The sequence below is a fragment of the Sycon ciliatum genome, chromosome 11 (assembly GCF_964019385.1).
Source record: "Sycon ciliatum chromosome 11, ocSycCili1.1, whole genome shotgun sequence".
Classification (NCBI taxonomy): domain Eukaryota; kingdom Metazoa; phylum Porifera; class Calcarea; order Leucosolenida; family Sycettidae; genus Sycon; species Sycon ciliatum.
This window is the reverse complement of record NC_088653.1, coordinates 15,799,539-15,826,195: the sequence shown is the minus strand read 5'-3', so window position 1 is coordinate 15,826,195 and position 26,657 is coordinate 15,799,539. Positions and strand designations below refer to the sequence as shown.

The 26,657-nt window shown below is 48.6% G+C and overlaps 2 protein-coding genes and 1 long non-coding RNA gene across 4 annotated transcripts in view; 1 reads left to right on the top strand and 2 right to left on the bottom strand.

Moving 5' to 3' along the window:
• Window positions 1-1,400: 1,400 nt before the first annotated feature.
• LOC135827451 (uncharacterized) lies at window positions 1,401-3,045 on the bottom strand. The gene is made up of 2 exons (XR_010555451.1): window positions 2,772-3,045; window positions 1,401-2,623 (listed from the first exon to the last, which is right to left on the bottom strand). It is a non-coding gene; the product is annotated as an uncharacterized LOC135827451 (long non-coding RNA).
• A 1,712-nt stretch (window positions 3,046-4,757) lies between these two features.
• LOC135827136 (uncharacterized) lies at window positions 4,758-6,113 on the bottom strand. Its single transcript, XM_065339660.1, has one exon. The coding sequence runs from the start codon at window positions 6,111-6,113 to the stop codon at window positions 4,758-4,760; it is 1,356 nt and encodes a 451-aa protein (XP_065195732.1).
• Window positions 6,114-7,547: 1,434 nt separating this feature from the next.
• LOC135827618 (retinitis pigmentosa 1-like 1 protein) overlaps window positions 7,548-26,657 on the top strand; it is a 59,185-nt gene continuing 40,075 nt past the window's right edge. Inside the window, exons 1-13 of one of the 2 annotated variants that reach the window (XM_065340085.1) lie at window positions 7,548-7,643; window positions 7,772-7,826; window positions 11,321-11,338; window positions 12,017-12,070; window positions 13,282-13,497; window positions 15,191-15,232; window positions 15,492-15,560; window positions 16,978-17,019; window positions 17,279-17,347; window positions 17,997-18,044; window positions 19,656-19,736; window positions 23,606-23,653; window positions 25,863-25,913. In XM_065340085.1, coding sequence (XP_065196157.1) covers window positions 7,772-7,826; window positions 11,321-11,338; window positions 12,017-12,070; window positions 13,282-13,497; window positions 15,191-15,232; window positions 15,492-15,560; window positions 16,978-17,019; window positions 17,279-17,347; window positions 17,997-18,044; window positions 19,656-19,736; window positions 23,606-23,653; window positions 25,863-25,913 — 793 coding nt within the window. In that variant the 5' untranslated portion in view covers window positions 7,548-7,643. The remainder of the gene's footprint in view (window positions 7,644-7,771; window positions 7,827-11,320; window positions 11,339-12,016; window positions 12,071-13,281; window positions 13,498-15,190; window positions 15,233-15,491; window positions 15,561-16,977; window positions 17,020-17,278; window positions 17,348-17,996; window positions 18,045-19,655; window positions 19,737-23,605; window positions 23,654-25,862; window positions 25,914-26,657) is intronic. The other variant, XM_065340084.1, reaches the window with a different exon arrangement.

Here is a 26,657-nt window from a genome sequence, read left to right as displayed (position 1 = left end):
TTATTGTCTGGGTTCGAGCAAGGGGGCAACTCCGCAGTCGCGTGGGATCCTGCTGCACACACGCGATAAACCTCACCGCGACTGTGCGTGACTTCTCGCATGCGAAGTGCAGAGCACACGAGATCTACATGCAGTGCAAGCCTGTCTACAAAAAAATGCCACAAGGACTTTTGATTTGAGCTGTTTTGTTTTTGTTTAGACGTCTTCCTTTTTACGACTTCAGGATGCCTTCTCAGAACATTGCTGCGTTCCTCACTGTCAGAACAGGAGGACGAAGCCAACAAGTCATTTCACTCCTTTCCTCGTGTGGAGCCACTGCGGCCTGGAGCAAGCGGATCCAGGCTATTCCCCGTGAGGAAGGACGTAGTTTTAGGGTCACTCTGAATATTTGAGTTGCAGCGATCATTTCGATCCCGAAATCGAAATCGTTTTGCCCAGCTCTACAAGGACAGGATGAGTCCAGGAAACCAAACAGCTGTCCTACGGTACCAGGTTTGCTTTTCGCAAGAGAGTGGAGTCTGGAAGCCCTGCTCCCCATGATCGCAAAACAGTATTTGCTGAGCCTAGTGCAGTTCGGTCATGGAAGTGCAGCGTCTGCAACACGAGCTCCCCATGCTCGCAAACCAGTATTTTGCTGAGAGGCAACGGCACTTTGAGTTGGAAAGGAACCTGGCTTAGTGCAGTTTGGTCCTGTAATGGAAGTGCAGCATCTGCATCAGGAGTTGGCAGCAAGTAGAGCTCGTGTACAGAGTCTCGTGGAGCAGTTTGACGATGTGAGGACTGGGGTGAAGAAAGCCGAAAAACAGCTTACGTACAATAACATAAAGAAAGACTCTGAGCCGCTCCAGTTTCTGACTGGTTTGCCTTCAGGTGTTTGGACCGCTCTGTGGGACTTCTTTGAGCCTAGCTGAGAAAATGTAATGCGCCGCGCCAGATCTGCGAAGACGGAAGCTGAGGGACGGCGGATACAGTTGGAGGTGGCCGTAAATCGCCAATGAGCATGTAATGGAGGATCAGCTGCTATTGGCATTGATGTGTCTAAGCCTGGGCCGAATGGAACAGAAGCTGGCATGCGTGGCACAAGTTAACCATCCGTTTCACGGTATATAGCTAGCTGAGCTGGAAAGATGTCTTGTTCCTCCGTTTGGGCATGATTCCCATCTGGGTGAGCTGGCGAGATGTTCAGTCATCAATGCCATGTACCGCAAGACATTCTGCAATGGGGATGAAGCAGCTCTATTTTGCCATGCACTTAGGGTTCTCGCACCGGCACAGCACAACAAGACCCAACAGATCCTTGCGCTCTTATTTTCTCCCATGGTAACATTGCCGGTCACAACACCCGGTAGCCAGTCGCAGATGCAACCAAATCAACCAGGTTTTTTTTCCAATACTGAAACCAAAGGTATACCAATATTTGCATCGAATGCAGTGATGATTTCAATACTGTTCACTATTACAACGCATTACCAGACTGGCATATAATCATGATAATATTATCCATTTCGCAATCACTGTCATTGCTTTCTTAGATCTCCAATCATCAATATCGGACCATAAACCGTCTACTAGTATCATCTTATATTATTTCATCATTAGTATCCTGCTACTATCCTCCTCTAACAATGAGCTAGAAGAAACGAAACAGCTGTCTAGAGGCGTAAATAATATCTGTCAACGGAAGTGTCCTTGCTGTGCTGGTGTGTTTATGCTTCGTGCATTAGTTCGGCCAAGAGCGCATGGTGGTGGCGGGTTGAGGATGTAGTACAGCGGAGTATGACCGAAAGCTCTGTCACGATGTATTTTATTAGGAAGGTATAGAAACGAAAAAAAAAACTGTATCTTCATCTTGGGCGTAAACAGCCCGTCTCACATTAAATATACTAGAAAATAGTTCACTCTGAACATGCAGTCTTCCTAAGAGATAGAGGGGGGGGGGGGGGGGTATATTCATAGGTTCGAAAGAACCGCACACACACTTTGCTGCAGACAGCGGCAAGCTTTGGCCCTCGTGCTTCGAAGAGGGAGCAATCCACTGCGCTACGCTTGCGATTAACAGCAAGCTTCAAACTTTTCAAAGGTACGACTCATCACTGGCTCTGGGGTAATGTTCCTGGAACAAATGCCCCATTGCCGACTGAGGGCCAGGGAGCACGCAATCTGCCTTCCTGGGCGAGAAGTGTTCCACCACAAGAAGCAGCACGAATACATGCTGACAAAGACCACCAGCCGGCACACAGCACACTGTTCTTCAAACACCATCCACTCCGTCCATGTGTTTGCACTGTCCTCCTCTAGCTCTTCACGCTCAACAAATACCACGCACTGCTCATCGGTTTTTTTTGCTTCCTCTGGGTTGGCTAGCCCTTCGACTTGACAAAACAGCGATCACCACTGCACTGCTATCGTCACCTCATAGCAGTCGCTTCCACCAGTGGCTTTTCCTGTCTTTGCAAGGTGTCCAAGGATGGCTGCTGTTGTCACTACAGGCAAATCAGAAGTACTTTAGTGGCTGATGTCCAACCAGATCGTTGGAAAATCGATTTTTCCACTTCAGGGCTGCTGATCGCGATCGCGACTTGGTGACTTGGCAGCACCACGGTTACCTTCATAGAAGATGGCTCTGGAGAGGAAAAGGCAGACCAGAAAAAGGTTACTATTGTCTTCAGCACCGATCTCAAGGAGAAAGAAATACGGTCTGCTAAAGCCAAGGCACAAAATAAATCTCAAAACACGATTCACGATTCGAATATTTCAACAACAAAACTCACCTCTGGAGTAACTCCTGTTTGTGGCCCGAGATCGTTCCCTCCAGCGCCTTGAAAAAATCCTACAGCTGCATCACAGTCCATGTCTCTCTCGGAGACTCTGCTCCTACCAGCAGGAGGTTCAGCACCGCTCGAAGCCATCGCAAACTACTTGAACTAAGCAGAAGACATTCCAAAACAAACCTGAAACACACTGTCAAAGATGCTGTCACGTTCAAAAACTAGCTCGATCGCGAGTGAGGTTGCCCCCGTGCTCGAACCCAGTATAATAAGGGGATCGGTCTATTAGCGAACGAAATAATGTCGTATGTTTTGATATTTGGCTGAAAATTTCTCAGGAGAGATGGCATGTATGAACGTAGGCCATGTGAACTCAATCAGCAAGCTAACCCATGAACAAATGCTTTCCTTGCAGACGTGCATGTGTCTATTCGATCTTCACGTAGAGATCATTACATGCCCTCACTGAATGGCCTATTTATATATTTGTCCATACACTTCATCTGCATGTTGTCTCTTTGGAGAAGGGTATTGTTCATTTCATATGAAGAAGTTTGGGCAATAGATGCTTTCCTCTGGTACAATTCTGTTGGCCTGATGTTCTTTCTAGCTTCTGGATAGCTTAGGTGAGGTACCATCACCATCATGTTTCACAGTACATGAGGGTCAAACACTGCACCGTTCTTTGTTGTGACATCATGCAAGTAATTAGTTATTGTAAGTGCTTTTTTCCTTTTTCTTTTATCACATTGCACATACCTACGGAAGAAGGGGAGACAAAACGAAGACGAAACAAAAAAGACAACAATGGGTGTGTAGGCGCTAAATGAGCTGCGCTGGTGAGATGCAGTGGACTCCCCCGACCAAGGGTCTCGGGACCGGCGTACACAGCAAGCACCATGGGAGGGGGGGGGCGAGAGGAATGGCGGAGAGAGAGAGAGAGAGAGAGAGAGAGAGAGAGAGAGAGAGAGAGAGAGAGAGAGAGAGAGAGAGAGAGAGAGAGAGTGAGAGAGTGAGAGAGAGAGAGTGAGAGAGAGAGAGAGAGAGAGAGAGAGAGAGAGAGAGAGACAGTCACCCTGCCCGCGTGGCTGAGGAGGGGTGCTGCCTTCCGCAGGAGGCCCAGCCGCTGCTTAGCACGTGATGCCACTTGCCGAAGGTGGAGTCTGTAGCTCAGTTTAGAGAATCAAACGTCATTCCGAGCACCTTCACAGATTCATCTGGTAGGAGAGGAATTAAGCCAAATGACAGTTGGGGAGTCACTGTATCCTTCCGCTGGTGCGACAGAGTGATAGTTTGCGATTTTGATGGCTCAAACGCAATCTTCCATCTCTTGCCCCAGGCATGAAGCTCATTTAGGCTGCGTTGTAGTGAGGCATTCGAGGCTTGGTCAGGGAGGGAGTACAAAGTTGTATCATCAGCAAAAGTGTTCAGGTTTGTGCCATGCGACAAGCAGCTTGAAATGTCGTTTACGTACACGAGGAACAATGTAGGTCCAAGGATACTACCTTGTGGGACGCCAGACTGGATAGGGTGCACCGATGAGCTCTGGCCATGAACAACAGCTTTAATGGTGCGACATTGCAGGTAGTGGGTAAGCCATGCGAACAGTGAACCCCCTATCCCCAGCTGGTGGGCCTTGTAAAGTACGCCAGCATGAGACACTTTGTCAAAAGCCCCCGCTATGTCCACGGCAACTGCTTGCATAGCTCCACCTTCTGCCATGGCATTGGCCCACTCATACGGGAGGACAGTCAGGAGGTCTGCAGCTCCGGTGCCACAACGAAAACCGTATTGACGAGTATTCAGCAGATGGTGGCGTTCCAAGAAGTTGACAAGCTGGGAGTTGGCTATACTCTCCATTACTTTCGACAGGATGCTGAGGAGAGACACAGGTCGATAATTCGAAACAATTGACTTGGAGGACTTCTTGTGTATGGGGGACACATGGGCTAGTTTCCAGGGAGCTGGCTGGACCCCTGCTCTGAAGCATCAAGAGAACAAGCGAGCAGCAGGCTCTGCCAGCTCCCTGTGGCATTCCTTGAGGACTCTAGCTGATATGCCATCGGGGCCAGTGGCCTTGTGCGGATTTAGCGCCGCTAGTTGACGACGGACATTGGCTGGACGAAAGTGGATGGCTGTGATCTGAGGTGCCGCGGCATCAAGTTGCATAGCAGGGAGCTGATCAGAGGCGGAGAAATCGTTGGAGCCGAGGCTGCACTTCATGGCAAAGTATTGGACAAAGCACTCGGCTTTCTCCCTAGCAGTGGTGTGCTCGTGTCCAGATCTGTCGACCAGGACAGGTATATCGCTTTGGCGGCTAACACCAGCAGCTCGCTTAATAGCTGTCCACCATTGCTTGTCTTGCAAGGAGCCAGATGACAGCTTTCTAGAAGCTCGCTCTTTGCATTGCTGTTGGGCATGTTGCAGAACATGCACACAATGTGTAACGGATGCCAGGAAGGTTTCTTTCTGTTGCAAGCTATCGGGGTCTTGCCTCCAGACTCTCCAGGCTTGTTGCTTTAGGTGCACCGCTTGTTGGCAGGCAGGTGTCCACCAGACCGGGTCAGTGGCCATTACTTTAATGGTCTTGGAGGGAATAAACTGAGACATGGCATCACGCACAATTCCTGTGAGGGCTTCACAAGCAGCGTCAGGGTCATTTGATAGGACAGTTGGCCAGTTAATGCGGCTAAGATGTGTGCGCATCCTTCCCCAGTCTGCTCTAGCATACTGCCAGGCGATTCTTAGGGCCGGTTGCTCCTTGCGGGGACGTACGGTCTTGAACTCCGTTAAGGTATTGACATGGTCTGAGCGTCCAAGCGGCGGACCAGTGGTGACAGATGCTGCACCTGGGAGGTCGGATATAACTAAGTCCAGTGTGTTGTTCTTGCGGGTTGGTTCGGAGAGTGGGGTGAGGTAGTGCGAGGCGCACAAGTCCTCTAAGGCTTCCCCAGCAACAGTGGTCTTGGTGCTGCCCAGCCAAGCGGTGTTGTGGACATTGAAGTCACCCGTGATCAGAACATAGTCACCGAGGTGCCGGACAGCGAGCAAGGTCTCCTCAAGATACTCAATAAGACTGATATCTGACTCACTGGAGCTCCCAGACCAGTAGAGGGCGCAGAATACAATTTTATGATGATCACACGTTTCAATAAGAAGCCAGATGACTTCAAAGTCATGACATGGCACGGTGTCAAGGTGACGAAAGCACAGACCTGCTTTTAGCCATACAGCAACACCGCCTCCATGTGCAGTGCGGTCCTTGCTTGCCGACTCCATACGTTCCAGCAACACCTGGCATGGTTTTCCGTGAACGTCGTGAGTGAACAAATTCCTGTCCAACATGTTTATACAGACATGCCAGCACACACACCATGCACCATACACACACCTGCCCTGCCCTGTCGAGCCACTGCCACAAGGGCCTCGTGGGCCCAGAGGGGCAGTGGAGAGAGAAAGAACGCCGTCCCACGGCGCAAGTGACAGTACTAGTGTACCGAGCTAGAAACGAGATCGAGACCGAACCTGGTACTGTACCTGGTAGCGAAACGAAAGCCCCCTACAAGCCGTACTGGGCTCACTAGTTACAAGTAGTTGTACAGCTGTGTTCCGTTGACGCGTTATAACGATGCGCGCGGGCCGCGGGGTACAAAGGTCGCGCGCTCCCGTACAAAACTTACTTACTTCGATCAGATCGATCGGAGTAAAACGACTCGACGCTCGACCCGCACTACCAATGCCGCTCCGTAGCTAGCCTAGGCGTAGGGTCTACGTTCAACCACAACCACAGCAATCGACACTATCGTTATGGAGGTTTTGTATTCCGAAATTCGGCGAAAGATTCAGCGAGGCCTCGAGGCCGAAAATGTGCTCGAAGATTTGGCATGTTTGTTCGGAAAAGCTCACTTTGCCGAAAGAATTTTCTTGCAGAACAGCGCTATACTATCGTGGGGTTGGCAAAGCTTTGATTGATTGATTGATTTTTATATAAAGGATTGTGCAAAGGCCGCAGACGCCTATCGTGGGGTTCTCCTGTGTACTGTGTAAGGAAAGGGAGGAAGAGAGGGAGGAAGGGAGATGACTTTCAAGGCGCAGTCACACAGCATGCACAGACCGGATCGGACGGGAGTCAAACGTACATTCAGTCATTTCAGAAGTCAAAATGTCAACAGGTGTCAACAATGTGGCAACAATGTGGCAACGGAGTGTCAACCAACTGCGGTACACTAATTTTTGACGCTCAAAATGCAACATGAGCGCAAAAGCTCAAGCGAAGGAGCTGGGTCAATGGAGACCTGGTCCTGGAGAAGGATCCTTGTAGGCAGACTGTCTTGCAGTTTCATACTCGCGAGCTGTACTCGAGTACTCACCCGGTGTCGAGCGACGGATGCACAACCTGGTGTGGCAGCTTCCCGGCCCCACGTCCCACACCCAAGACGAAGTAGAGACTGGAGTACTCTAGCCTGCCGAAATGCAAAAAAAATACTCCCGATGATCGGATCGATCTCACACCAACAGTGCCGCGCTGCCGCCGCGACGACACCGCGTGATGCGGCGTACCGCGTGATGCGGCGTACCGCGTGCGTGCCGCTCGCGCTTGGCGCGAGTTCGGGACCCCAAATTTGTCTCCTATCGGCATATACCACTGAGTTGACCGACCTCGCAGCTCGGCTCTAGCTCTCCGACCAATGGTCATCCTCCAACGCTACCGCGTCCGCGCACATGCGAAATACGCCCGCCATTGCTGCCTAAAGCCAACCGCAAAGGAAGAGATCAAGACATTCTCTAAGTTGTTGTTGAACCGTCAAGAACGGTTTCTTTCTGCTCTATTGGTCGTTCGGTTGTTTGCTTGGGCGATTATTTCTCTTCCCAAACGTACGTACCTCTTCCTCTCTCATTTGATTGTGCATGGCGGAAAGGGAGACGAAGACGAGAAATGAAGCCTTCGGACCAGGACAGACTTCGGTGTTGTTTGTTCCTTTTTCTTCTTCACACATGCACAGATGGCTTTCCTTCGCATCGCTCTCGTTCTGGCCTTGTGCCTTCTCCAGCTGACAGGTGAGTGAGACCCTTCGATTATTCGACAATGAATAACGTCACGGAAATCTGTTTCAGCCGGTTGTAACGCGGGTGTGCGAACTTTAGTTCTTAGCTTTTACAGTGAGAGTCCTCCGCCTCGGTAGAGTGCTCAATATTCCTTCCGAACGGTTCGCATGGAGCTATCTTGCACACGGCACAGAGCACCAAGCATCGTTCGTTGTAGCTGTGGGTTTTTAGTTTTTACGTGCATGTGCATCGACAGTCGTGGCCAAAGAAATCCGACCCGGAAGCCGAAAACAGCGCCAGGGCTTGGTGTGACCGCTGCGGTCCTTCGATCGGTTTTTGGACCAACGTCCGTCCATGATGTAGATCTACAGGTAATCTAAATGGAAAGGAAACGCTACTTACTTTAGACTCGCGGGTCGGATTTCTTTGGCCACGACGGTACTATCGTTTGCCTGCAAGAGTACAGTCAACTTACTTCGCTCATAACGACACTCGTACTCGGCGGGGCATAAAAAAAGTGTCCTTATTCGCAAAGTGTTGTTATACCCGAAGTCTCATTATATGTATTACAGTTGGATGGGACTTTGCTCTGGGAATGGAAATTCTGTCGTTATTCGCGAATTGTCGTTCTATCCGCAGTCGTTATTAGAAAAGTTGACTGTACATAATCTTCCAAGACTGAGTGGGCAACTCTGGATGCTCTTTCTGTAGGGTCCGCCGACGGCAAAAAGTCACAGCACGTGTTCACATACGTTCCCAGGTCGAATATAGGCGAGCGGCGAACTACCGCATTATCTCCAATATAAGCACAGTCTCCAATAATAGAACACCTTCGGGCAGCATTCAAAAAATAAAGTGCTCAGTCTCCATTATAAGCACACTGTCTATCGGTACCTGGTAAAAAGCATGTACCGTATTATCTCTAAAAATGCAGTACTGGCGAAAAAAACCCTGAAATGTGTGTGTCTGACATGAATTTGGCATGGCAACATGCCTCTGAAATGAGGTTGAAATAATAATGGAACAGTCTCCAATAAAGGAACGTCTCCATTAACCCATTGAGGGCTACAGGGCCTTTCATCTGAGGCTCTGAAGAAAATGCTAAAAATAGGGTCAATGTAAAGCTCCACAACTTCATAGTCTAAGCAACTAGGTTGTTGAACTCTTGTGAAATGTTGACCAAGGCTATAATCATCACGCTGACCAACTCGATATAGTTCCTAGAAAGGGGAACAAAATGCTATATGACACATAAGTTCATCCAAATTGCGTAAAATACAAAAAAGTCGCCAATTTGAGTTGAATCACCGGACGAAAAAGAAGAAGAAAAAGTATCCAAGCGGGATTCATACCCGCATCCTCTCGTACTGAATGCAGGAAATGTACCGCTCGACTCTTGGGTCTCTTGCAACCCTACGCTGGAACACGGAGCTTAGTACGGTAGGATAGCCTGTCAGCCCGAGTATATTCGGGCTCAGCGCCCTGACGTCATCCTGAATCCCGAATATATTCGGGCTCAGCTGTCAATGGGTTAATAGCACGGGGCGGAGGAGCATTGAACAAATAAAGGACCGTGCTTATAATCGAGATGATACCGTAATAATAATTATAGCACTCCCTGGTACATGGTCTGACAGTCAACTTGTGTGAGTCATCAGCATAAGCATAGCAGATACATGTACATGTATGCAGATTGCGTGTACTGTACAGCCAGACCTCGCTTAACCGCACACATTCGTTTTCCACAAAACATTTCCGGATGGGCGAGGGAACCGGATAAGCGAACGCACACACTGTATGTATGCATAGCGTGTGCTGGAATGCCCTATACAAAATTTACTAAAATAATCATCATAAATCGGTAACCAGCGATTTTCTTCCGGATAAGCGAGGTCTGACTGTATAATAATCAACATGTTGTTTTCGTCGTAACTTTAAGTTGATTTCGGTAATTTCGGTAGAGAGCTCAGACACCTAAAAGGCACTCGCGTATGCACTGCACGCGAAGGGAAAGCTGCTGGTCACCTAATTCTAGGTTACACTGGTTCCCGACACCGAAATTTAAATGCACCTAATATTCCATGTTACACAGTGCGCTGTCCTTCGTTTTAAAGGGGAAGTTATGGCAAAAATCAAAATTTCACCAGTTGTAGTCTTCGGGGTGCTGAGTCGAATGGTCTTGGTCCGAGAAAGCTGAGACGCTCCCTTCCTACTTGAATCCCAATCGAACTCGCGCACTTCCACCGAAACTGGGTGACTGCGCCCTACTAGATGGGGATTTGTATGCAAAATGTCACTAAAAGCGCCATTTCGTTCTTATAAAAGCACGGATCACCGCGATTGGCCCATATGTTGTAGTCTTTTGGACGCTGAGTCGACTGGTTTTGGTCCGAAAAGGCTGCGATGCAGCGTTCCTCCTTTATTCCCAATCGAACATGGTTGAACAAGCGGTCACGTGCTCCTGGGTGCCCAAATCACCTGGTCACCGCACCAGCAGGTGACAACTTTCACACCAAGGTTCAACTCGAGTTCAACTCCAGTGACAGGACTGCACCCAAAAAAGGTCAAACAGGCTAGTAAGTTGTACCCTGCAGGCACGGTGACGAGGTGACTGGTGTACTCAGGAGCACGTGACCACTTGTTCAACCATGTTCGATTGGGAATAAAGGAGGAACGCTGCATCGCAGCCTTTTCGGACCAAAACCAGTCGAGTCAGCGTCCGAAAGACTACAACATATGGGCCAATCGCGGTCATCCGTGCTTTTATAAGAATGAAATGGCGCTTTTAGTGAGATTTTGCATACAAATCCCCATCTAGTAGGGCGCAGTCACCCAGTTTCGGTGGAAGTGCGCGAGTTCGATTGGGATTCAAGTAGGAAGGGAGCGTCTCAGCTTCCTCGGACCAAGACCATTCGACTCAGCACCCCGAAGACTACAACTGGTGAAATTTTGATTTTTGCCTTAACTTCCCCTTTAAAGGTGTTTAAAGGGGAAGTTAGTAAGCAGTACGAACCGTACCTGAAACACGTGATAGAGTCTCGCCGTCGGAGACCGCATTTCTAATGCCGAAATCCTGGAATCACTAGTCCAATCCGCTAATCATGTTCCACAGCACAATTCTTACATGATCACAGCACCAAATGGCGCATTCATTCGAGGTTTTTGCCGGTCATGGCTTCTCATAACTACGCCAAATCAACCAGGTGGTCGGCCAATATAGTCAGCAACCCATACTTCATTCTCTGGCTCACTTATATTCTGCGTGTGTGTGTTTGTGTGTGTGTGTGTGTGTGTGTATGCGTTTGTGTGTGTGTGTGTGTGTGTGTTTGTGTGTGTGTGTGTGTGTTTGTGTGTGTGTGTGTGTGTGCATGGTGGGTGGCACGTGTACGTGTGGGTGCCATGTGGATGTGTCGATTTTCCTTTTTGCTGACCTGATACCTTGGACGTTCTTCGTCGGTGGTCATCATCCGATGTGATGGTTGCCTGGGCAACATTCGTCTGATCAGATGCGCGACCAGCATCTCGTAAGTGCTATATCTTTATTTGTATGATGAGCTAACGACGAGGAGACGACAGTTTCATAACCGCAATCAATACGACAAGCTGAATCGCCCTTTGTGTATACTGTATTCGTGCAATGTAAAACGGGGGGGGGGGGGGGGGGGGGGTGGAGACAGATATCCTCAGCTAAAAAAACTTAGCTGTGGGGCAAGCGGCCACTGCACCTTTGGGTGCCTATCACCAGCCTCGATATCGGGACGGTCCCGACCAAATATGGATGGTTGGCAGCTATGCATTTGCATCGATTATGATGCTATGCGAGCACGGTAAAACCTGTAACTAAAGACCACCGTGACTAGCGACCAGCCTGGTACTACAGTAAAACCTGTGACTAAGACCACCGTGACTAGCGACCAGCCTGGTGCTACCGACCACTGTGCCAGGCACGGACGGTCTCACATTCATAAAATTATGGTTGTGCGGTGCAAACCTCTAACTAACTAAGGACCACCTGCCACTAAAGACCGCTTTCTCTGGCCCCAAGGGGTGGTCGTCTGTCACAGATTTTACTGTGCTGTGTTGGCAGGCGCAGGGGAAACCGTGCACTCTGCTTCTGTTACATTCTACCTAGCGTGTGACATGTTTTCAATGACTTTTTGTTGTTTTTGTGAACATGCAATGAACCGACACTACACTGGCAGGACAAGCAAAGAGAAATCGCAGGCCTAGCCATATCGTTGTACCCGCCGCGATGCGTAAGTTAGATAGACACACGCACATTCATGCATGCACACACATACACACACACACACACAAACACGCACACACGCACACACACACACACACGCACACACACACACACACACACACGAATGTGTACATATGCACGCAGCGATGATTTCATGCATGCCTAGTCAATTCCAATTTCCTAAAACATCCATGACACATACAACGACAACATTGCATATCATGATTTCAGTTTTACCCATTAAGTTAAGCGGAACGCGGGAAATCAAAATCATGTAGCACATTCAAGAACATGATCTCCCTCTGGCATCCGTCCTCATTTCCCCATTTTCTCTGACTGTAAATTCCGTTAGAACTTCCTTGTAATTACCGGTACATGTACATGTATTTCCGATTGGCTACTGTCTCATTTTCCCGAGTACAGCTCGTGCTTTATCGAGCCACGTTTCATTTTTTTTCTATTCTATCGCCATCATAATATTGGGCATCAATGCCCGTTTGGTGTGCGATGTAAAATACAAAATAAATCAAAAAAGAACCTGTCATACACTGCATAGCAAGGCAAAATCAATCTAGGGTCATAATTTTTTTAAGTCGGCCTGGAGACAAGAAACCCAATATCGATGAAAAAAAAGTGAGCGCACTCATACTGGAAATTTATGCAACGCATGTCTACAGCTTTGTTTGAATGCATGCGTACTGCGCAGTACTAGTCCCTTGTATAGTACGCAAGTTGTAGTGCGGGTTAGCATACAGGTGTGAACGCTACGCACTTTTCATGCAAGCCACTTTTCTGCATTCTGTACTTGCTTTCATGCATGTGTCGCTGGCATACGCGATACGGGCCGGGTTTGTGTATTGGTTTTGAACCATGTGGTTCTTCTTTTCAGTTTAGTTGTTCTTTGGTTGCTCCGCGAGTTGTTGCTTTGGTTGGAGACAAAGATGGCTTTCCGTATCAGTAATATAATGCAATGTAACTATAACTGATAGTATACTGTTGAGTGTTGGGATGCGTTGGGACCCCGACACCAATACATACTACGAGAACAATGGAACTGAACGGCGTCGTTTTCATGCGAGTACCATAATAATTATATATCTTTCCTTTGTAGTCCAAAACTCAATGTGATGATGATCACATGAAAAAGATATTGTTCCATTGTTCTCGTGGTATGAGTACGCTTACTTTACTGTCTTGGTTTTTTGTCTCTCTGAACAGGAACGCAACAAGGGCCCCATTCATCATCTTCAGGACATGGACCAGGACCCCAGGCAATGTCTTCATCCCAGGATCAAGGACCCCAGGCAATGTCTTCATCCCAGGATCAAGGATCCCAGTCAATGCCTTTAGGACACGAGACAATGTCTTCATCCGGGGATCAAGGACTCGAGTCATTGTCTGGATTCGAGGGTCTGGTCGGTGATAACTCTACTGGTAAGTCAGTTTGAATAACCCACGCACATGCCAACCAGGGGCGGAGCTGGTCCCCCCCCCCTTTTAGGGGTCCCCTTCTAGGGGGGGGGGGGGGTGCACGGCCGCACATGTGTAGGATGTAGGATGGCTGGTGCATGTCATTCACGGTCATTATGTGCATGCTGAACCTATGTCGAAATTGTTAGGGGGGGGGGGGGGGGGGTTCACGTGAACCCCCCCCCCCCCCCCCGTGCCCTATGCGCGCCTGCACACACAGTGCTGCTCACTGAAATGCGGTCGCGAGAGCCAAGCCTGCGCCCTGCGCTATTACGCAGGTCTAGGGTTGCGCAACGCCCGGTGCGGCGCGTACTCGAGTGACTCGGCGGGATTTCACCAGCACTACTCGTGTGCACACGTCGACGCCATTTTTACGCATCCACATCGAAGCATCCAAGACTCAGGCAAAGCTCAAAGGACCAGCTGTCGTTTCACAAGCTCATTCTTACAAGGAAAGATGAAAACTGAAAAGAACCCTGAAAGACGGTGCGCATGCTCCGGACGTAGTACTAGTAGTGGTAGTAACGAAAGAGCTTGAAAGCTCAGGGCCCTACGCTATGCTTTTTTTGCCTAGCTCATCATGCATGTTATTCGACCTGATGGAAACGTTTTTTCTTCAATACAATGATGTAATCGATCAGTTCTAATGACGTGCATGATGAGCTAGGCAAAAAAGCATACTAGTCCCGCCCGCTTTAAAACACTGCAATCTACCCGATCCTTACATCACCGGCCCATTAGCAGAACACCCAAAAACATATGAACGGTAATGCGATGATTACAACACCGCAACCTTGACGACCTGGGAAAAAAGCATAGCGATGTTATCATTTGTTCGTTTCTCCAATTCTTAAAAGACATAACATGGGATTGGAGCCCGCACTATTGCTTTGCATGCATTCCCCGATACACTTCGCAGACATAGACTGCTGAGAGAGGGTCTCCGGATTCTTCGATAAAAACGTCCGCACGCCCGCGTTACAACCGGCCATATTGCGTTGAGAAACACAACCAACTTAGGAAGTTTTGCTCGTGCCAAGTCAACACCATGCCTGTGATACCAGGGTGGCAGATGCAGCTCCTAACGGCGAGGGTGAGGTGGTAAGTCTCACAACCAATTCCCGACAAGGGGCAGAACTTCGTTAGCTGCATCCATGTTACCCTCACTCCGAGTAGTGAGTACCCAGTTGACCGTGGGTGTCGGCGCAGTTCATTGCATGTAAAGTGGTTTACGCATGCATCACCGCTTTTGTTAGCACAGTACACGCTCCCTGCTCCCAGCGCTGGTCTCGAACTCGGGACCTTGTGATTCGCAGGCAAGACCACAACCACTCGGCCAAAGTGCTGGTCTACATAACTGTTCCTTTCTTCCGCTTCCGGGATAAATTTCCCCTAGAAGCTAGAGGAAGCTCCAATGCACCTCTAGAACTCCTGTTTGTGTGTGTGTGTGTGCGCGTGCTCGTGCGTGTGTGTGCATGTGTGTGTGTGTGCGTGTGCGTGTGCGTGTGCGTGTGCGTGTGCGTGTGTGTGTGCGTGCGTGTGTGAGTGTGTGTGCGTGTGTGTGTGTGTGTGCGTGTGTGTGGGTGAGTGTGTGTGTGCGTGCGCGTGTGTGTGCGTGTGTGCATGTGTGTGTGATTTGTTGTGTCTATGTAAACAGATAGCGAAACAGTCGAAGAGATTTTCAACGCGTTCAATGCCAGTAAGTTATCTGTATCTAAATGTACGTTTTACATAGTACATAGGTTGGAGAAGTCCTTAAGACCGTAGGTAAGGGCAGTTTTCGTTTTTGGGTTCGTCATGTCCAATTGGGTTTTCGTCATCCTGTCTTCATAAACAGTCTTCTACGAGTGCTAGTTATCTTTTCCATTGTAGAAGTGTGGAGAAGGCACGGGGCTGGGAGCAAGATAAGGAAGACCAGTTAAACCATATCCTGCTTTTTGTTGTGTTTCTGTGAGCAGAACACAAGCCCACTGATAACGATCACTCCACAGAATCGCACCCCGAATCGCAATCCGAATTGCACCCCGGTGAGTTTATAGAAAATAATTATGTTTTAGATACACTCCATTATCGTCGTTGTCATCCATCATCATCCTCTGCTGATCAGCTCTCTAAGGAGCGAAACAGCTGTCCAGAGGCGTACACATTATCTGTCAACGGAAGTGTCCTTGCCGTGTGGGTGTGTTATGCTTCACACATTGCTTCGGCTAAAGCCTAGTTCACATTCGACGGGGCGCGACGGGACGCGACGTAAGGATCGACGGGAAGCGACGGGACGGTCTGACGGCGTCCAATGTGAACACCAGAAACGGGAACGCAACCGTACTACCGTACAGATCGGGAAGCGACGGGAAGAGTTGGATCGATCCAACTTTTCATACCGTAGACGGGCGTAGACGGGGACGCAAGCGTACAAAACAGCTGCAATTCGAGTGTGAACAGGAGACGGCGTCGTGCGCCGACACTCCCGATTCGTACTTGGATATTTTTAGCATTTCGAACACTGCGCTTCCCATGATAACTCACAGAATGGCTAGCACGACTTGAGTTGAATTTTAGCAACATAAGATCTCATGTCACTTATTATATTTAGGGATAGTTCAGAAGTGTGACAGACGAACTATTCTATCATTTCCTGGGGCTATTATTTGAATGCCACAACTTTCAGGGCTAATTTTTTGGTCTTCATGAAAAACTGGTATTGTTACTTGATTCCGCTTCTTTCAAGGAGAAATAATTGAAAAGAAGTCCCGAAAAACGAGAAATTAGGTCCGAAAGTCACCCCGTCACGGACCGTGTCTTATGACTCGCGCCGTTCGACGTTGAACGTCGCAACGACTGCTGCATGTCGTGTCGTACGAATCGTACAGGGGATTTTACAGCTCACCCCAGCCCTCCCGACAAGCCCTTACGTCCCGTACCGTCGGCGTTGCGTCGAATGTGAACTAGGCTTAAGAGCGCATGGTGGTGACGGATTGACTATAAAGTGGTTCACGTATGCGTCACCGCTTTTGTTAGTACAGCACATGCTCCTTGCTCCCGGCACGGGTTTCGAACTCGGGACCTTGTGATTCGTAGGCAAGCCCACAACCACTAGGCCAAAGCGCTGGCCATATAACTGTTCCTACACAACCTAACTTTCTTCGACTTCTGGGATAAATTTCACCTAGAAGCTAGGGAAAGCTCGAACGCACCCCAACTACTGTTTTTCTTCGTGTTTGTGTGTGTGTGTGTGTGTGTGTATGTGTGTGTGTGTGTGTGTGTGTGTGTGTGTGTGTGTGTGTGTGTGTGTGTGTGTGTGTGTGTGTGTGTGTGTGTGTGTGCGTGCGTGTGTGTGTGTGCGTGTGTGTGCGTGTGTGTGCGTGAGTGAGTGTGCGTGCGTGCGTGCGCGTGTGTGTGTGCGTGTGTGCATGTGTGTGTGATTTGTTGTGTCTATGTAAACAGATAGCGAAACAGTCGAAGAGATTTTCAACGCGTTCAATGCCAGTAAGTTATCTGTATCTAAATGTACGTTTTACATAGTACATAGGTTGGAGAAGTCTTTATGACCGTAGGTAATGGCAGTTTTCGTTTTTGGGTTCGTCATGTCCAATTGGGTTTTCGTCATCCTGTCTTCATAAACAGTCTTCTACGAGTGCTAGTTATCTTTTCCATTGTAGAAGTGTGGAGAAGGCTTGGGGCTGGGAGCAAGATAAGGAAGACCAGTTAAACCATATCTTGCTTTTTGTTGTGTTTCTGTGAGCAGAACACAAGCCCACTGATAACGATCACTCCACAGAATCGCACCCCGAATCGCAATCCGAATTGCACCCCGGTGAGTTTATAGAAAATAATTATGTTTTAGATACACTCCATTATCGTCGTTGTCATCCATCATCATCCTCTGCTGATCAGCTCTCTAAGGAGCGAAACAGCTGTCCAGAGGCGTACAAATTATCTGTCAACGGAAGTGTCCTTGCCGTGTTGGTGTGTTCTGCTTCACACATTGCTTCGGCTAAGAGCGCATGGTGGTGACGGATTGACTATAAAGTGGTTCACGTATGCGTCACCGCTTTTGTTAGCACAGTACATGTTCCTTGCTCCCAGCGCGGGTTTCGAACTCGGGACCTTGTGATTCGCAGGCAAGTCCACAACCACTAGGCCAAAGCGCTGGCCATATAACTGTTCCTACACAACCATACTTTCTTCGACTTCTGGAATAAATTTCACCTAGAAACTAGGGAAAGCTCGAACGCACCCCATCTACTCCTGGTTTTCTTGTGTGTGTGTGTGTGTGTGTGTGTGTGTGTGTGTGTGTGTGTGTGTGTGTGTGTGTGTGTGTGTGTGTGTGTGTGTGTGTGTGTGTGTGTGTGTGTGTGTGTGTGTGTGTGTGTGTGTGTGTGTGTGTGTGTGTGTGTGTGTGTGTGTGTGTGTGTGTGTGTGTGTATGTGTGTGTGTGTGATTTGTTGTGTCTGTGTAAACAGATGGTGAATCTTTCAGTTTCGAGGAGCTGTTCGAAGCGGATAATGCCCGTAGGTTATCTGCATCTAAATGTTTGTTTTACATAGCAGGTATAGGTTGGAGAAGACCTTAAGACCGTAGATAATGGCTGCGCCTGTCGTACTCTGACAAACAGACAACTGTATACCTTATTGAATGCAAGACCCTAGCTAGCATGTAGGTTGCCGACAGAGCAAGCCTCCCAGCTCGCCGACTGTTCAGTCGGAAACCATGATCAAGATAACCACGATGAACTTGAAACTTCACAATAACATTTAATTATAGCTATCATATTTTACTAGTTCTAAGTTCACTCCTTGTTAGAAGTCTACTACAGTCGTCCCTCTCTAATCCGGCACCTTTTGCTACGGCGTTTTCTGCTGGATTAAGTTAACGAGGGTGCTGGATTAAGAAATCCTGCCCTCTGACCCGGCCCTACCCAATTGCATGCATGTATCATACGTCAAAACGCAGGGTTTTTCCGTGTCGACCCAAGTATTTGGTGCACGGGTTTATATTCTCAATTGTTCTCCGGGAATATACACAGTGATAAAGTAAAACAAAGAACATGTTCACATGAACTCTTGCACACACACGCACACGCACACACACCTGAAAATTGGCAGGACACTACTCCTTGCTAAAATAAGAAAGTAGGGTTGACTGCTTAGCCGTTGTCTCCTGGACAACATTGACCAGACTGGCCTAGCCTGGCATGGCAAGGAGTGCACCTGTACGATCGTACTGCCGGATTATGAAATCAAACTACGTGCAGTTTGAGTGAGTCGTTTCAAAAAGTCACTGCCGGAGGTGGAATTCAAGTGCCGGATTAAGATGTAGGAATTGAACGAAAAAAATCGGTTTCGTCAGAAAGTGCGCCGGTTGGCAAGGGTTCCAGATAAACAAGTGCCGGATTAGAGAGGGACGACTGTATCCCTACTTGGGGCCTTGATTTCCCCGTCCAAGGGCAGTTAAGCCCGCTGTAAGTCAACTACACATTTTGCTTGGGTGTTATATTGTTGTACTGCCTTTTCTCCACCTGCTCCCAGCCGCGTGCCATCTCCACACTTATACAAAGGGGACGACGATAACGACATTTAGAAAGACTGTTTATTGCAAGACGACTACGGAAACACAACTAGACATGGCGAACTCAAGACGAAGACTGCTTTTCACACCACAGCAACACGCGCATGCACCAACACCACATACACACGACGTACACAAAATAACGTACTACAACAATGTCATCAATTTCAACTCGAGCCAGTAAATTACGGTAATTGTTTGTGTGGGATATTATGGAGCAGGTTGACCCCGGTGAATTGTCTACCCAAATGTGCTTTACCCAAGGCTGTAGTGACAGCAAGCTGTTTCGGCCATCCACGCCTCATCAGTACAGCTATGGGCTGGTGTGTGTTGCGCATTCCTGAGCATGTGCGTATGTGTTGAAACGCAGTCTTTGTCTTGAGTTTATCATGTCCGGTTGTGTTTCCGTTGTCCTGTCTTCATAAACAGTCTTCTACGAGTCGTAGTTATCTTTTCCATTGTAGAAGTGTGGAGAAGGCACGGGGCTGGGAGCAAGATAAGGAAGACCAGTTGATCTATAATTATCTTGCTTTTTGTTGTGTTTCTGTGAGCAGACCACACGCCCACTGATAACGATCACTCCACAGAATCGCACCCCGAATCGCACTCCGAATCGCACTCCGAATCGCACTCTGGTGAGTTTATAGAAAATATTTATGTTTTAGATACACTCCATTATCATCATTGTCATCCATCATCATCCTCTGCTGATCAGCTCTCTAATGATAGCTTGCATAGACCCTGGTCCTACCGGTAGGACCTACCGGTAGGACCATCATACACAGACATGCCACACTGGCTATATACCAGTGTCTTCCATAAAATTGAAACCACACACCACGTAGAGCCATTCGGTGAAGTTCTGAAAATTTGGACGCGGTTGGAGGAGTACTACCGCAGGCTACCATGGCAACGCCCATGGAAGCGGCAGAACAAAAGAAGATATATTGAACAATAAATAATGTAAGATGAGCATAGCAGGCTGACTGATGTAAGCAATGCATTATAACGACCGTGTCGAATGTTGAATTGCCGGGTACCATGGCAACGCCCTTGGCAACAGTAGAAAAAAGGAGTTATAATGAAAAATAAATAATATAGATGCAAGCATGAGCATAGCAGGCTGAACACACGTTCACTCAGTGTGGCAGGCCATGGACGATGTGGTATTGAAAGCACATACGTCCCGTGGCAACAGTAGAACGCCCTTGGCAACAGTAGGAAAAGGAGTTATAATGAAAAATAAATAATATAGATGCAAGCATGAGCATAGCAGGCTGAACACACGTTCACTCAGTGTGGCAGGCCATGGACGATGTGGTATTGAAAGCACGTGCGTCCCGTGGCCGGAGAGCACATCACGGCATTCGGCCCACACGTGGAGCAATAGTAGCTCGCCTTCCTGCCCGAGTCGCGGACATACCTGCACACAACACATTTACGCTGTGTGTGTGGCTTGCCGCTGACCTCAGACAGGGATACCAACCGATGCTCGGTGCCGTCAGGCTGATCTGCTTCAGGTTCCGCAGCACCTGTTTGACTTTGCGGCTGCTGCGGGGCGTTGTAGCGGATCAGTTGCTCCGCAAGACGAGTGGTGAATGCCGAGTGGGTGATCTTGTCGAGGCCACAGCAGAAATGGGAAAATGCAAGGTAAGCATTTGTCTCCATGATGCCAAACACTGAGGCATACACACGATGGTGCCAGGTGTCCGTGCGCCACACTTGCTCCAGAGCCAAGCCATCCTGCCGAAGGTGGTTGTGCACATCAATGGAAGGCGCGCCATCGTGGTACATTGCCACCAACTTCGGTCGATCAACTGTCTTGAAGTACAGCTTCAAGTTGTCATCATACCGCTTTTTCTTGGCAGGATCTCCGGCAAGAGTCGTCCCGCACGTGCTGACAAACGAATGCACCTTCCTGTCGCGCCATGCCACGGCATTCAGTGCTATGCCGTCCCTCTGCGCGGTTGCGGACACGAAGCGGCCTTTCGGAGAAGGACACATCGCGGACAGGAGCTTCAACGGGAAGGCTGTGTGCGCCGTCTTGACAACACCCGCAAAGAAGAGCCCATGCTTCATAAGAGCGACTGCTGTCTTGACGGATGCAAACCAGGAATCGCCGCACACGATTCTTCCCGAGCCATGCCATGTATCCGTCAGTCGCAAAGTTGTGGCAGTTCCAGCACCGAACTCTTTCTGCCACTTCTTGGTAGCCATGGTGTCTTTGCCCTCGTTGATCTCCATCGCAAGCATAATGTTGGTGGACGCATCAGCAACGGACTTAATTTCGCAGCCCACACCTTTCGGCTTCCGCTTGATTTTGATGACTGTGGGCATCCCGCCAATGTCACCACCACGACCGTACCAAGCAAACATTGACTCGTCCACCGTCAATTTGTGGCCGGGCCGGATTGAAGTCTGCCACTTCAAATTGCACATGTCGATGAGGGGGCTCACAATTTTCCAGCCGCGCCTGGTGTCTCCGCTGACTGGTGGACGAAAGTGCATGGCAGCAAGAATTTCCTCAAAGCGATTTGCTCCCATGCCGTATCGACGTCCGAAGGCTGGTGCTGGAAGGAGACCCTCGGTCACACTCCAGTGGTCACGCCGTTGGCAACGTACTGGACACAGCGTCATCAGGTAGAGGAGACCTATCACCTTGTAAAACTCATCGCGGGTTACAGATTTCCGCTTGTCACGCAGGTGAGCATTTGTGCACTTCACTATCTCATCCATTTCCTCGTGCGGAAAGAACAGCATCCAGGCGTCCAATTCATTCATTGTGTGCAAATTGTCAGCATTTACTTTCGCTTTGTACGGAATATCCTTGTACTGATCGATCACTATGTCACCCAATGTCCAGTCCAAACCATGTGCCTGAAGAACAGTGGGAGCGTCTTCAAGACTCGAACCTTCACTACTGCTACATTCCGATGAATCCGAATCACTATCGTCGTCACTGCAACAGCTACTTGAGCTGCTGTCGTCGCCATCGAGTGCAGCTAGTGCAGGTTGTCGCCGCGTCGATACGGGGTCTTGGGAAGTCGGATTTACTGACAACGGTGAAGTATCATCGTCGTCGTCAAACAAGCATTGGTCAGGCTCTGGAGTTGGAGAGCGGCGGCGTTTTCTCGATGGAACATTGGACGACTGAGCAGAACGTGCCGCACGCACAGATCCAGAACTTACACTACGACTATTTGCACAGGTACGACTATTACTAGGCCGATCGGTTGAAGTATCGTCGTCGTCGTCAATCGAATGTATCTCCGCAGGCTCCGGAGTTGGAGAGCGGCGGCGTTTTCTCGATGGAACATTGGACGACAGAGCAGAACGTGCAGCACGCACAGATCCAGAACTTGCACTACGACTATTTGCACAGGTACGACTATTACTAGGCTGCGGATCGGCTACATCGCTGTCGCTGTCCTCAAAACGCTTGGGACGAACAATTCTACGCTTACCTCTTGCTCCGTCGTCGCACGGGTCGGACTCTGCAGCTGCACGAACGTCAGCAACGGCTACAATCGATGTAGTACTGTCCAAATCCCACTTTATTCTGCATCGTTCTCGATCAAAAGTCACACTCAAAACAGTGCCCAAACACTCCGCACTTCTCCAGCTGTCTCCGTAAGTGGAGAATGACCATCGATCCTCATCGTGTGCGTAAAAACCATGATCAAAAGTCGTCGCTGGCACAGTTACTCGCGTTCCGACCTGAATCAATGTAGGCATTTTGACAATGAAAATTTGCGCATGCGCAGTGCGCAGAACATGTGCTCGCGTCTTGCGCCACTGCTAAGGAGTCCAAAGATTACAACAACCCAGTTCAAAAAAAAAAATTCTCAAGCGTTCAGATTTTCTCAGCGTGATTTCCAGCGTCCTACCGGTAGGACGCAACGTCCTACCGGTAGGACGCTATGCAAGCTATCACTAAGGAGCGAAACAGCTGTCCAGAGGCGTACAAATTATCTGTCAACGGAAGTGTCCTTGCCATGTTGGTGTGTTCTGCTTCACACATTGCTTCGGCTAAGAGCGCATGGTGGTGACGGATTGACTATAAAGTGGTTCACGTATGCGTCACCGCTTTTGTTAGCACAGCACATGCTCCTTGCTCCCAGCGTGGGTTTCGAACTCGGGACCTTGTGATTCGCATGCAAGCCCACAACCACTAGGCCAAAGCGCTGGTCTATATAACTGTTCCTACACAACCTAACTTTCTTCGACTTCTGGGATAAATTTCACCTAGAAGCTAGGGAAAGCTCGAACGCACCCCATCTACTCCTGTTTTTCTTTGTGTGTGTGTGTGTGTGTGTGTGTGTGTTTGTGCGTGGGTGTGTGTGTGCGTGTGTGCGTGCGTGTGCGTGCGTGCGTGTGTGTGTGTGTGTGTGTGTGTGTGTGTGTGTGTGTGTGTGTGTGTGTGTGTGTGTGTGTGTGTGTGTGTGTGTGTGTGTGTGTGTGTGTGTGTGTGTGTGTGTGTGATTTGTTGTGTCTGTGTAAACAGATGATGAATCTTTCGATTTCGAGGAGATGATCGAAGCGTTATATGCCCGTAAGTTATCTGCATCTAAATGTTTGTTTTACATAGTAGGTAAAGGTTGGAGAAGACCTTTTAACCCTTTCCATGCCAGCAAGTTTTCCTGTGTTCACCACGCATTGTTCAGGCGCTGAGCTCACCTGTTCAAAGCTGCACGCGCACATCAGAACGAAATATATTTGCATTTCACTGTACCTTGATGGGTTTCACGAGCCATGGCTTGTTGGAAAGATCTGGACCACAGGAAGCCATTTCAGGGACTCACAGCGCGACAGGCATACCAGGGCCACTTCCATCTCCTCTCCAAGTCCCCATATCGTGCCTGAAAAAACAATACGACTGCCTCTCACGTTTTCTTTCGTCTTCTTGCTCATGGTGAACTGACTTTCACGATTCAAACTGCGTTGGAAAGCTGAGATTCAAGCGCGTTTGTTTAAGCTGACTGCGCACACGCTGTCTCTAGGGGAAATCCCCTAGCCCGCACGAAGTCGCGAACAAAAAATTTGAATCGATCGCCAAAAAGTGAAATTTGCGCATTCTGGCCGTTCAATTTGTCGCCGCTAGGTCATACCTTGTCGTATCGCAAAGACCTTTATATCCCTGGAAAGCTGAGCTCAAGACCTTTCCAGTGGTGTTTCAACCTTAGCAGTCCGAGATAATTTGACGGAGTTATGACAGTTTGTACACTCGTCTATAGCGCGCGATATACATGTACTGTACAGTGTAGGCAGAACGCGTAAACGCGTCCATGGCCAATCAGCCCATACTAAAATAACGCGTATACGCGTTCATGGCATGGAAAGGGTTAAGACCGTAGATGATGGCTGTGCCTGTCAGACCACAGCAGACCACAAGCCCACTGATAACGATCACTCCACAGAATCGCACTCCGAATCGCAGTTCCTACACAACCTAACTTTCTTCGACTTCTGGGATAAATTTCACCTAGAAGCTAGGGAAAGCTCGAACGCACCCCAACTACTCCTGTTTTCTGTGTGTGTGTGTGTGTGTGCGTGCGTGTGTGCGTGTGTGCGTGTGTGTGTGTGTGTGTGTGTGTGTGTGTGTGTGTGTGTGTGTATTTGTGTGTGTGTGTGTGTGTCTTTCTTCTCTTTCTCAGACTCCTCCTGACTTTTCTTACATTCTCCTGGGTGGTTACCAACAGCCAGTGCATGCCGGGGTATGTGGTGTGATGTGTGTGAGTGGAGAAAAATGAAAAAGACCAAAAATAGGGATTCACTGCCCAGAAAAAGTCACTTCAAATAGCTCTATGGTGTAGACCAGACTGAATAGTGACGGTCAATCCTTCAGCCTTGCAAGCTGTTAACCCTTTAAGAGCCACAGGAAAATTTCAAAATTCTGCATTTTTTCGTGTTCCTTGGATCATAGCTTCAGTTCTACTCACTCAATCCTCACAATCTAGGGCTTCCTGGAAAGGTCTCCGCGAGAGGAAGAGAATGAGGTCGATCATGATAGCCAGCACACCGTCTATCCAGCGCTAGATCGCAGCGACAGTACGAAAAATGCCCCAAATGCATCCAATTGCGTCCCGCTCCAGATATTTCATTTTACTCGATCGTGGAGTTCCAATTTTTTCGCTGTGTACTCTTGACAATATCAACGGTGAAACCCGTGCAAATCCGAGTAAACCAGCGTAACGAAAAGTCTCAAAATTCTCAATACTAAAGTCGCACTGCGCGCTTTTGAAATTGCCGCGATCGCGGCTCAACTTACGAGTGATTTATCTCGAGAACCGTTGCTCGCAGCGCTTCGCGGATTGTTTCTCCCGACAGGTGAGCGTTTTCTCTTCGCCCTGGATATTTCAATCACTGGATTTGAGCGAGATTGGACTGAGTTACGATCTGTTGAAGTTTTGCATTTGAATACGTCGTTTACGACGCATTCAAGTATGGGGCGGCTCTTAAAAAGGGTTAAATGGTGCAATCCCAGCACAAGTTGCTATGGCTTCTGCCGTAGCATTGCCATCATCGCCTCCGGCGATGGGCGTCAAAGGTGTGTGTGTGTGTGTGTGTGTGTGTGTGTGTGTGTGTGTGTGTGTGTGTGTGTGTGTGTGTGTGTGTGTGTGTGTGTGTGTGTGTGTGTGTGTGTGTGTGTGTGTGTGTGTGTGTGTGTGTGTGTGTGTGTGTGTGTGTGTGTGTGTGTGTGTGTGTGTGTGTGTGTGTGTGTGTGTGTGTGTGTGTGTGATTTGTTGTGTCTATGTAAACAGATGGTGACTCTCTCGAATCTCTCGAAGAGTTTCTCAGAGCGTTATATGCCCGTAAGTTATCTGCATCTAAATGTATGTTCTACATAGTAGGTTGGAGAAGTCCTTTTAATAATAACCCTTTCAGCCCTGACCGGAAAATCACCTCCCACTGGCCAAAAAATGGCCCAGTGGGATGGCCAACAATTTTGAACATGCATAATATTATTATTCTGATCCAAAACTGATTGGAGATGTTGCATATGGACATATGCACTGTGAATCCAAAGAAATGTTGTAGGATTTCATTGTACGAGACTCATAACACCATATTTATGTGGTAGTCCCACTGAACTATGGCTGATAGTTGCATGACTCTTGTTGTAATGTATGTTTTGTCTCTGTCATTGATGCGCTTTCAGTAATCTGCTGATATGCTAGAAGCATCCTAGACCTACCTGCACTGTGTTCCTTCTGTACGCATTCGCCACATACTTGGCATGCCCTATCTGTTGAGTCGGGCTCGCTCGTTCGCAGACTGTTAGACAACAACTGGATGGGTTCTGAGATATCTCTTACTTAGACTATCATGATCTCAGACAATACTACAAGACAAAAGCAAAAGGGAAAACCACTCGAAAAACCATGTCCGCCATTCCAACTCTCTCTCTCTAGAACTCCCTCAGCACAAACTCACCACTCACTCAAAGTATGGACAAGCCCACGCAAAGCAATAAACACGTGACACGCAGATACCGCGCGACACTAAAACACAGCTAACAGTGCACTACACGTAGGTAGTGACGACAATGCAAAGTT